Here is a 12,376-nt window from a genome sequence, read left to right on the forward strand (position 1 = left end):
CCTCTGACCCGAGGACGGGTTGGTGGCAGTCGGCCGTGGTTTGGATCAGAAGTGCGCAGAGAGAAGGGTGGGTGTGTGGTCAGGGTACCAGAGAGATGGGACACGCGAGCGCCGCTCCGGGGGCCCCTCCGCGAAGCGTAGGTCCCGAGCGCGTTCCGGTTCACCCACTCCTGTGCCCACAGCCGCATTATTCCCTATAAGGATCTGAACGGTCCGGGGCGGCCCCGCCCCGTCGGCCCGCGCCCCCGGCCCCGCCCCCTTCGGAGGGCCGATGAGGTAATGCGGCTCTGCCATTGGTCGGTGGGGGCGGGCCCCGCGTGCCCGAGAGGGGGTGCCCGGGGGACCCGCGCTATATCACTCGGCCGCCCGGCAGCGGCGCAGAGCGGGCAGCGGGCGGGCGCTCAGACGGCTTCTCCTCCTTCTGCTCCGCCCCAGCTCCTGCTCCTTCGCGGAGAGACCGCCGGCCCGCAGAGTCGTGCGCCAGCTCCGAGGCAGCCTCGCTGCACCCCATCCCGTGCGGTGGGCACTCCGAGGGCAGCGCGCCCGAGGTCAAAGTTGCCCCGCACGGCCGGGCAGGCGAGCTCGGGCTGCAGCGGCCCCTCCAGCGGCGCGCGCTTCAACTTTGGAGAGGCGAGCAGCAGCCTCAGCAGCGGCAGCGGCGATGACTCCCTGGCTCGGGCTAGTAGTGCTCCTGGGCAGCTGGAGCCTGGGGCACTGGGGCGCCGAGGCGTGCACATGCTCGCCCAGCCACCCCCAGGACGCCTTCTGCAACTCTGACATCGGTAAGCGCTCCGGGTGTCCCCGCCAGAGCCCCCGCGGTGCCCGCTCTCGGGCTGCAGTCCTGACCCCGGCACAGCTCCGGGTGGCATGGAGAGCCCGGCTCCTTTTCTCTGCCTCAGCTTGGGGTGGGGTGGCAAAACCCAGTTTCTTCGGTCGGAGGACCTGGCACGGCTGAAGGCGCAGATGCCCTGCAGAGAAAACCCGCGGTGGCTGAGGGAACCCCTTGCAGCCTTTGCTCTCCTGTTGGTCCTTTTGACATCTGGAACATTTCCCTTTTCACTATCACGAGAGGCAGTGCTGGGGGAGAAGGGTGGGAAAGGATTCCTAAAACTTGGAATGCCAACCAACTAAAGTATTGGGATGTTCAATAGTTTGAAAAAAAGTTGCCAGCCATGTGCACAAAGTTGCAGGAGAATCTTGAAGTTTTCTGAGTTTGCATTTTCTCCTGCACCCATGAAGTTCATTCCTTTCACTGAGACCCAACGCAGTCTCCCACTTCCCAAGCAACTGCTAACCGAGCTTCTTGGACTGCCAAGTTTGAGTGGATTTAAGGGGGGAAAATGAGAAGAAAGCTGTGGGGTTGACCCTTCCCTGGAGAAACTGTATTTGAGAGTGTTGATAGCAAGCAGGAGGCGGCGTGTGTGAGGGATCACTTATCACATTGCTGTGAGAATTCACAGGAAGGCTATTTTTTTTCCCCCTTGACTGTGTGTGGGGAGGGGGAGAAGGAGCAGTGGGAAACAGATTTGTCACCAAAAGAACAAAGATGCCAAGGGTCACATCATGGTGATGATTCCAAACTGGAGTTAGTGTCTTGGTTAGAGACTCAGTAAGAAGTAGAACCAGTTTCTATCCAGGGCCTTTCGAGTGTCCTGGGAGAACTTGTTTGGGAGTGTTTTGGGACACTTGTGTTTGGATGGCCAGAGGTGGAGTAGCAGCTGGAAAACATCTCTCCTCTCCTTTCCAGCTCATAAAGCATGCAAGTCCAGTGGCCCCTGCTGTGTGTGTGTGTGTGTGTGTGTGTGTGTGTGTGTGTGTGTACTTGGGCTGGGATGGGGTGGGGCACAGTCTAGCTGCCCTCTGCCTGTGTCGATTCAGAGGTGAAGAATGGAGCGTGTGTGTTTTAAGTCATAAAGAAGAAGGAAAATTTTCCACTGGGTCCTGGGTGAGGGCCTCCACAAGTGTGCTGCAGGGGCGGAGGGGGAGGAGACAGGAGCCTGGCAAGGGAGGCAGCTAGAGTTGGGAGGGGCACTGCTGGTGGGCCCCGCTGAGCCTAGGAGAAGTCAGGGAGGTGGCTGTGGTGACCAGAAGGTCAGTCCAGTTGGCAGGCGTGGGTGTTTATGTGACCTGGGGTCACCCTTGTTAGAGTTTCCTGGGGCCCATGCTGTGCACCCTTCCCATTCCCCGGGGAATCTGGCTGGCCCCTTGGTTTGTGGATTGCCTGAAGGATTCTTTCGGGCTGCCTGAGACCTGGAAGGTTTTCCTCTTTCTCCTCTGACCGCCCCCACCCAAATTCCACTTGGCTTGTCCCTCCTCCATCCTCACCCCTTTGGTGACATTCCCACCTGGGTAGTGTTGGAAGCCACTCTTGCTGCCGCTGGTGGGGTCTGGTTTGGGTTAGTGAGGAGTCCAGGAGGCTGACAGGTGGAGTCAGGGCGTCCTCTTCTGCTTGACAATCGTTTGGATTTTTTGGTGTGCAGGGAGAGGGGAACCTCATGCCTCCCCCTTGCCCTTGGCTTTTGGGTTTTCACCCTGCAAGTTCACCAGAAAACAGTGGAAAGAGCAGCAAGGAGACCCTGCTTTTAATGGATGCGCTGATGGACTCTGTTTATTGTTTAGATTTCCTGCTGTGGGTCCAGGCTGATGCAGAAAGTTTCTTGTGATTCCTCTGGATTTCTTCAAGAAATCTCCTCCCTCAAAAAACTGCCCAGAGAAAAGGCTAAGTTGCCAGGAAGTACCCACATACCAGAACATTGTGGTAGCAAAAATAAAAAAGAAACAAAAAATCTTCGATATGATGGCACCACTCCAAATCGTCCTGCCTAGCTTTGGTGCACTGCACTAGTGGTGGGGATGAGATAATGCTTTTAAAAATGGGAGGTGTGGATGTGGGCTGCTTGCTTGTTGACCTCCACTGCCTTACACTACTCTGCCGGTGTCCAGTAGGTGGCTCCCAGTTTTTTCTTGCTTGTGGCCTTTCTGGTTTCCAGTCTGGGTTGCAGCTCTGCCTGTCCTCTCAGTGAAGGAGATGTGTAGAAGTTCCCCATCCTTCTTGACCCTTACGACCCCACTAATCAACGCTGTAGCCCATTAAAGACGCTCAAGCCAGACCACCAGCTTCCTCTTCCAGAACCTTCCTGGCTGTTTTCTCTTTGTGGCCGGCTGCCATGTTACCGGGCAAAGGGCGCCGCATGCCTGACTTGGCCCTGTCTAAAGAACCCCCCCATGGTCTTCCCTCTCTTTTCTCCTCATCCACAGGTGTCTCTTTTTGCCTTCTCCCCCCAAACCCTGGGGATTGGCACTGCTTTCTGGGTGGGGAGGAGTTAAAAGGTGTTTCTATGGCAACTCCAGGCCCTGCACCCTAGTGAAGTGTTTAGGAGAAGAATAAACTACATGCTGGCTTATAAAACATACTGTGGGGGAAAGAAAAGGACTTGGCAGCAGCCAGGATGTCTGTGGCCCCCTCCCCACCAGTCATTGCCCCTGAAACTCCTGACAAAACCTTGACTCTGGAGGAGGGAGAGGAGGGGGCTGGGAATGAAGAAGGCAGCCTTGGCTGGCTAGATCCTGCTCCAGCAGCTCGGTCCAGCTCAGGAAGGGGCAGGCAGTGCCAAGAGCCTTCTGAAAATTGGTGTGTGTGTGTGTGTGTGTGTGTGTGTGTGTGTGTGTGTGTGGTTTCTGCAGGAGGCGGGCAATAGAGAGAGAGAATTTTGCTTCAGAATGCCAAGCCCTTCTCTCCAGCCTCCTTTGCATAGAGGAATGGGGCTGTGCCATAGAGTGTTGGGGGCCTGCCTCCTGAGACTGTTGGGAATTCAAGAGTGAGGCTCAGCTTGGGGGCCCGCTGCCAGCCCTGGAGGACAGTCTCTGGATATCTCCAAATTGTTTTGACAGGGACCAATGCCAGCAGATTCTTTTGGTATCAGATCTGAGGTTGTGGTTTTAGCAAAGAAGCCATTTTCAAAGAAGCCAGATCTTCTATTCTATTCTCTCTCTCTCTCTCTCTCTCTCTCTCTCTCTCTCTCATACACACACACACACACACACACACACACACACACACACACAATTACACTCCTCACTGGGCTTTGTGACCTAAGGAAAATAAAAAGGTTCAGACTTCAGAGAGGAGCCAGCCACTTGGGGAGAGGACCCAGGCTTTCCGAATCTCGGGAACTCTAGAAAGAGGAGAACTGCACTACATAGAAGGAAGAGACATCTCCCAGACCCCTACTAGGTGCAAGCACTTCACAGATCCTGTGTCTTTCATCCACCCAGCAACCTTAAGAGTAGGTATCACACCCATTTTTTCAAATGGAAAACATCAAGTCTGGGAAAGGTTGTGCTTGTCCAAGGTCACCCAGTTACTAAATGCTAAGGCTAATTCCTTCTTAGTCATGCAGTTCTTCAAAACCTTTTCAAATTTCATTTACTCTTGATATGCTAAGGCAAAAGACCCTTCCTTGGACTGAAGTGGAATGAAGGGTTAATATTTGAAGAATGCTTTACTTATTAATTTGGGGAAGTTGTCATTAAAAGTATGTCATATAATTTCACTCATATATGGAATTTAAGAAACAAAACAGATGAACATAAGGGAATGGAAGAAAAAATAAGATAAAAACAGAGAGGGAGGCAAACCATAAGAGACTCTTAAAGACAGAGAATAAACTGAGGGTTGCTGCAGGGGAAGTGGGTGGGGGATGGGCTAAATGGGTGACGGGTACTAAGGAGGGCACTTGTTGGGGTGAGCACTGGGTGTCATATGTAAGTGATGAATCACTGGGTTCTACTCCTGAAACCAGTACAATACTGTGTTTTAACTAACTTGAATTTAAATAATTTTTTAAAAAAGAGAGAAAAGTTAAAAAAAAAAAAGTATGAAGAGAGCCAGAATGACCTGAGGTTTTAAGTAAACATCATCTTCTAGGAGGGAGAAATTATTATTATTACTGTTGTTATTGTTATTATTGTTATCATTTTAGGGCATAAATAGAGAAAAATAAAGAAAAATTTCTAATGTTCTTTGGCTATGAAAGAGACCCTCAAAACCACAAGTCAAAGTAAAGTAATGACTCAGTTTATCGCCCTGAGACCCAGGGGAAGTAAAGCTAATGGAGACCGGACATCTTGGGCTTTACGACCCTTCCTCTTCTAGATGGGGATGAGTTGGGGCTGCCCAGGATGAGGTGCCCACTCTATGTAGATGGCTGGTGTGGTGGCAGGAACACCAGAGACTGGGTCCTGGCTGGCTGGAGAAGGTGCCTCTCCCACGGTTCTGTGTCCCTTTCACAGTCCCTGGATAGATAAGGCTAGAAAAGTGGCCACAGAAGTGGCTTGGGTGGAGAGACTTTTGTTTGTTTTGCAGGAACAGCAGGAACTATTCAGCTCCACTGCTGAATGGCACATTCCAACAGGTTCATTAATTAAAAACAAAAACAACAACACAATTCTCCATTGCATTTGGCTTTTACCATTCCAGCCAGTATGGACAAGGAGGCCCCTTCTTCTAGCCTTTGTCATCGTCACCTCCTGGGTGGCCTTGAGAGGCAGCCTGGGGTGGTGGAAAGGCCTTGCGGCGGGCAGAGCTGGGTTTAAATCCTTCCTCTGGGGCTTGTTGGTGGTGTGCACTTAGGCATGTTATTGGACGTCTTTAAGCTTTGGTTTCCTCATTTATAAAAGGGGAATAATAATTTGCAACACCTTGGCCTTTTAATTTTTTTCTCCACATTTTAAAAGTCACAAGTATTATGTAAATACATTCTACACCCATGTATGTATGTATCTGTGTGTACATGTGTATCCCTCCATCTATCCATTGTCCATTCATCGCCAGTCATCCATCCATATCTATCTATCTATCTATCTATCTATCTATCTATCTATCTAATCATCTACATCTGTCTAAAATTATATAAGGGTAACGTCCTTTTTGAGCACTTTCTCTCATTCTAGCTTCTCTGGATCTTTTCCTCCTGATGCATTTACATATGTAGGTATCCAAGGAAAATGTATAGTAGTTTTTCCCTTAGACACAGGAACAGTAGAATACCATAAATAGTGGAATATTGCATATAGCATTCTGCTTGTTGTAACCGAACAATATGTATTAGGTCTTGTTCTCAGCAAATATACATATAGATCTGCTTCATTCTATGTATAGTATTCCAAGGGATTGCAATTAATTATAATTAAAAAGCTAACAAGCATAGAGTGGTTACTGTATGCTGGGCACCATTCTAAGGAGGTAACGTGCATTAACTCATTTAATTCTCTCGATAATCCTATGAGGCAGGTGTGCTATTCTGTCATCTCCATTTTATGGATGAGGAAACTGAGGCTTAGAAAAATTAGGTAACTTGTTCAAGATAGTAGCAAAGCCTGTATTTAAAATCCAGCAGCCTGGCTCTAAAGTATAATCAACTACTATACTATATGCTAATTGCCTTATATTATATCATTTGTCATACTATATGTTATATATTACTATATACTATTATATTACTATAATATATATCCCTGTAGGATGTATTTGTTTGGCCATTTCCCTATTGACAGATGTCTAGGTTTCTAACAATGTTTAAAAAAAATTTTTTTACATTATTTTTGAGAGAATGAGACACAGCATGAGTGGGAAAGGGACAGCGAGAGAGGGAGACAGAATCAGAAGTGGGCTCCAGGCTTTGAGCTCTCGGCACAGAGCCTGACGTGGAGCTCAAACTCATGAGCGGGGAGATCATGACCTGAGCTGAAAGTCGGACGCTTAACCAACTGAGCCACCCAGGCGCCCCTCTAACAACTTTTCATGTTTACAAAAAGCACTGCAATAGATAGTTGTCTCATTCTCTTGTTCACGTGTGCAAATATTTCTTCATGGCAGATGTGCAACTGGAATTCTTGGACATAGGTAGGTGCATTTTACATTTTAACAGCACCTGCCAGTTTGCCCTCCAGAGTGGCTTTGTTCACATGGTTCTTTTCAGATGTGCAACACGAAGGGATAGAAGAACTATTACAGCTTTGTGCTGGAGAGATTTCATGCTTCTCTCAAATGGCAACACAGTTTATCATTTTTAGTGATTGAGGTTTTCCTTTTTACTTATCCTTTTGTCCCTCTGAAAGGGAGCGAAACTAGGGCCACTTGGACCAAATTGATGGGAGCATTTTTATAGGGAGAGAAGGGCTTAAGTGCCCCCAAAAGCCATGGCTCTTGACTTGTTGCAGCTTGGGAGTCATTCAGTTGAAGATGGTTTTATTTTTTTGGTTTCATAGTAAGCAAGGGGCCTTTCATCACATTCAGTTGCTTGGCTTTGGGGTTTGTCATGAGCTCAGGTCTAGACACATGTGGCTGTATGTTGAAGACACGTGCTGCCTCAAAGATGTCCCCTCATTGCCTGGCCCTGGCCAGACTCATGGTGACAGTGAGAGAACTCCTCCCTTTGTGTCGCCCTACTGCCCTTGCTGGTGCATTTGGATGGTGCGTGGCTGGGAATGGATGGACTGCGGAGAGGCAAGCATGGTGGGTTCTAGTCAAGAAACATGTTGGGGTCAGTATGGGAGCTTGAAGTGCTGATTTAAGAGACAGTTTCACTGTCTTGCTTAAAACCCTTCATTGAACTCTTGGGATGAAGTGTCATAAATGTTTCCAAAGAGGGCCAGTCTTACCCCTGCCTCCCTCTTTGTCACCCTCTCACCACACCCTTCTAGCTCCTGCTGTTCAGATTCTGTCTGGGTCTTGCCCCATGCTGTCCCCTCAGCTTTGAACACCTTCAATAACTTCCCGTTCTTTTTTTTTTTTTTTTATTTTTAAAAAAAAATTTTTTTTTTCAACGTTTTATTTTTATTTTTGGGACAGAGAGAGACAGAGCATGAACGGGGGAGGGGCAGAGAGAGAGGGAGACACAGAATCGGAAACAGGCTCCAGGCTCTGAGCCATCAGCCCAGAGCCCGACATGGGGCTCGAACTCACGGACCGCGAGATCGTGACCTGGCTGAAGTCGGACGCTTAACCGACTGCGCCACCCAGGCGCCCCAATAACTTCCCGTTCTTGAGGTCTCATTTGGTCCCATTTCCCTGCCCACTCCCTAGCACTGGTGCAAAATAGTCACACCTTGCCCAAATTGTGAACATGCTGAAAACACCATCTTTAGTAAAAATCAAATTCTCCAAAGCTGCATGGGAAATTCCCAGAGTGAGTCATTCTTGAGCTGGGAGAGACCCAAGGGCTGTGTACCACCCAGAGGGACACATCTAACCCCTCTGAGAGGGGAAGGACCTGTTGGGCTGTCTGTACTACTTGCTAAGTCCAGTCCCATCTTCTGACCATGGTGCTCCATCATGCTTCCAGAGGAAAAAAAGCTTGGAGGCTCTAAATGTCACTTCAGAAGAGGATCACCAAAAATGACAACTACCTTTCCCTGAGAGGTATGTATTATGCTCCAGGCACTGCACCAAAATCCTTGCGTGTGTATCAGTCATCCTGTGAGGTGGATACCACCCATCCCAGCTGCCTGGGGAGCGATCTGATGCTAGAGGCATGAAATTGCTTGTCCAAGATCATACCTCTAAGAAATGGAGTCTATGCAAAAGTTGTATTCTGAATCGGTGTAGACCAAGGGCTAGGACTCCTTAGCCTTGGAGCTTCTCCTTTTGCAGCTTCCTCCACATGGGTTTTTGGACTCCCTGCTGCCAGAGTTCCCCTCGGGATGCTTCTCTTTGGTTTTCTTCCATAGCCAGCCTCGCCAGCTCTGTCCTCCCCTGCTGCCCCCGATTTTATTGCCGTATGGTCCTAACAAAACCAAGCCTCAGACCCTATGTCTGATCCCTTTGCCAGTGCTCCTTCCACTGAACCAGCGATTCCAGCCTTGTCAATGCCAAGGACTATTTTTATTACCTTTCCCTCCATGGATTCCATGTTTGGATAAATTAACCATCCCATTTTTGTGTGTCAATTATTTTTCCACAAAAACCAGTTAAAAGATATTTATAATGGCCGATGCTAGCCAGTCATTTTTCTGACATAATTAGCTAACACACAAACTAATTGCAGCCCAAAGCAAAGAAACCTGGTGTCTTCTTAAGCCTGAGAAGCTTTCTTATTGGATGATTTATTGTATGATTTGGGTTGGCTTACTGAAGTGCTAAAAATAGCTCATGGACCATAGCAGATCACTATTCTTCACTCTTCTGAGAGTGGTTCTTTAGTTTTACACCACTTTACCATCCCTTCTCCACGTGGGCAGGCCCATGCATTCACTACCCTTACCATCTTCCTGGTTACCCACAGTGCTAGGAGTGGGCTGGAAGAGATGGCAGGTCACTAGCACGTCCTGGGTGAGTTGTATACCCTCTCAGAGGTTACATGGGTTCAGGGATCTGTTTTCCTATGTTAATCTCTGACAGGCTGGAGTAGACCGGTATGTATTGATTCTAGCTAAAGGGACTCATTAAATAGTGTTTGACAGGAGGTTACAAGGTGTCCATCTCAGCCGTGGTGGAACTAAGAGGATGTTTTGCTCGGTGGCTAAAATATTAATGTCGGGAGGAGGGAAGGGGACCTAAAGTAACTCTCCTGATGCACTTATAGCCATCTGTGAGCCCCGGATGGTTTGGCTGCCACAGAAAGAATGGTCCATGTGGCCCAACACCCAGTTCTGATTTATGTGCATGTAAACCTTATCCCCTAACAGTGGCATTCACGGCACAGAGAGGGGAGACGCTAAGTATTCCCAGGCCTGTGGCCACCTGGCTTTTTGTGGGGGTGGGGAAGCGAAGGAAAGCTGTGAGATTTGTCCTCAGAAAGCCCAAGGTAAAGTTCAGCCAGTGGAAAAACAGAACCCTTGAATGACAGGGGGTGGATGGGCAGCGGGGCGGGGGATGGAGGGAGAGGAAATCCTGAGCAGACCAGAACCATTCTGGAACCAGAGACCTTAAATAGTGCATGACAATTATTCCCTCCCCTCTTCCTCTCCTCCCATCTTTGATCTGTCTCAGAATGGGGGTGTTAGGCATCAGATAGCCCAGTTGCTTGCAGAGAAGGATGGTTTCATTCAGAAATTCAGGGCTTCTGTAATCCCCCAGATTAAAGCGTGGGAAGGTGAGCCTGGCAACCCAAGTCAGACTTCATGAGGACATGGTTTTGTGACTTGAAGGATCACCAGTGTTTGGCTGATCCTTGTGGTTCAGAAGTTAGGAGGGATTCCCTTTTGACCTAGACTTGATCACCATGAATAGACTCATAGCCTTTAAGATTTGGAAACATAGTAGCTCTTGTGAGCTCTGCTCTTCCTGAGCTTGGGTAAGTTCTCTGGCCTCAATTTCCTCATGAGGGGGAATAATAGTACCACACTGGGTTGGTAAATAAGTGAAATAATTGAAGGAGAATGTTTAGCACAGACTAAAAACTCAATAAATATTGGCTTTTAGTTATAGTGTTGTTATATTATATGGCAAAATGCATGTTCTCACTTAATTTTGGTATGGAAAATGGGGCTCGGAGAGATGAGATGTTTTTTGGGGTCACATACAGAGAGCTGAGTTTCAAAACCATGGTTGTTTGGCCCCTATTCCTCAGTCTAATGTTTTCCCACTCAACCATACTGACTCCCACAAAACAGAGGAACAACCAAGTTCCCTACTTTAGAGTCTTAAGTCCACCTGATCTTATTTGATGATCACAACACCCCACCCAGGAAAACAGGATGGTGAGGGTCACTGTTCCAATTAAACAGATGTGGATAGTCAGAACTGGTGTGGTTCCAGAACCTGGCCACACAGCCTGCATGTGAAATTGGGAGGCCAAGTCCTATACTCCTAGACTCTGACAGGCACAGGTAGAAGATGCTGGGGTGGCCAATGGGAGGGCCTGGGAAATGGATCAGTGACACTGAAGTTGGATGTAGAGTGCATATCCTGTGCCCCCATCTACCCCCATCTATCCTGGGGCTGGGAGATGTGCAGTGTACAGGAGTGAGCACTGGAATCAGGACACCTGAGGTCTAGATCTGGGTCACCACCTGATTTTGGAAACACCTTGGTGATGTCAGCATCTCTGGATTTTAGGCTTCTCTCTGTAAAATAGCAGGATTGGCTCTCTGTGGGATGTATGCACCTCTTCCACAAATACTTCTAGTAATGGTATTTTCCTGAATGCTTACTACGTGTCAAGTTCCCTTCGAGGGGGATCTCTAGTCTGGCTGAATAATTGGGCACCTAAATCCATCAACAACACCTTTCAGGAGGTAACTTCTTTAGAAATATGGTCTATTAAGATAAGAGCCAGGATCTCTGTGGTTGTAAAAGCGGATGAGGGCTGCAACTGAACAAAACCGCTGATGAGCTGACATGCTTTATCGGATGACATATTTGGCCATCAAACTTCCTGTTGGAGAAGAGTTGATGTGCCAAACAGATAGCAGCCTTGCAGACCTAGTCGGTGGCTGGAATTTAAAATCAAGGTCACTTTGGTGTCTGTCATTGATGGTTGGAAAGCTTGGTAAAAATTCTTTTGATCCCCACTAACACCACCACCGGAGCTGACAGAAAAGAGGTGGGATTTAGATTCAATATACATCAAAATAAGGTCTTCCTGATCCACAGTCTACCTGAGCTCCAGGAAATGTGGCTAATGGCTCAGCTCAAACCTCTGTAGCTGAGAAGAGTTCTCTTGGGAAAGCCTGGCTCAGATGAAGACTTGAGATTCAAATGTGTGCGATCTGATGGAACTTGGTTTACATGGAAAACGAAGGGGTTTCGAAGACCCAGATCAAGGGGCGCCTGGGTGGCTCAGTTGGTTAAGTGTCCAACTTTGGCTCAGGTCATGATCTCACAGTTCAGGGGTTCGAGCCCCACATCAGGCCCTCTGCTGCCAAAACAGACCCCACTTCGGATCCTCTGTCTCCCTCTCTCTCTCCCCTTCCCCCTTTTACACACTCTCTCTCAAAATATATAAATAAACATAAAAAAAATAAAGAAGACCCAGATCAAACATGTGCCCTATTGGGCAATCATAGTCCACTCCCCTCCCCAACAATAAGACAGAGACCCCAGGTTCCCATGACTGTAGCTTCTTGCTACAAATGTTTACCAGAAGTACTGAGAGATGCAAGAGAGCCCCAATATCCATATTGCTCTTGGGGTACATTTCTAAGCAAATGAGTACAATGGCAAAAGGCTAGCCCTGAAACAGGCAAGTGTAGGTGTGAGTTCCAGTTTGTTCGTTCATTCTCTCTTGGCCTAGGTCTTCCTACCTCTCATCTAGGTCAGATCACAAACCCTAATGCCTAAAGACACCCATCACAGAAGCTTGATGTCTGCCTGGGAAACATATGGAAACATGCCTCATTTGTACCAAAAAAATGTACATGGGGTTACCTGGTC

The 12,376-nt window shown here is 48.3% G+C and overlaps 2 protein-coding genes across 3 annotated transcripts in view; one reads left to right on the plus strand and one right to left on the minus strand.

Moving 5' to 3' along the window:
* SYN3 (synapsin III) overlaps nt 1-12,376 on the minus strand; it is a 465,836-nt gene that overhangs the window by 245,555 nt on the left and 207,905 nt on the right. The gene's annotated exons all lie outside the window — the stretch shown is intronic.
* TIMP3 (TIMP metallopeptidase inhibitor 3) overlaps nt 364-12,376 on the plus strand; it is a 59,712-nt gene continuing 47,699 nt past the window's right edge. The window contains exon 1 of the mRNA XM_003989216.6: nt 364-782. Within this exon, the coding sequence (XP_003989265.1) occupies nt 662-782 (121 nt within the window). The 5' untranslated portion in view covers nt 364-661. The remainder of the gene's footprint in view (nt 783-12,376) is intronic.

This window comes from Felis catus, chromosome B4, assembly GCF_018350175.1.
Source record: "Felis catus isolate Fca126 chromosome B4, F.catus_Fca126_mat1.0, whole genome shotgun sequence".
NCBI lineage: Eukaryota > Metazoa > Chordata > Mammalia > Carnivora > Felidae > Felis > Felis catus.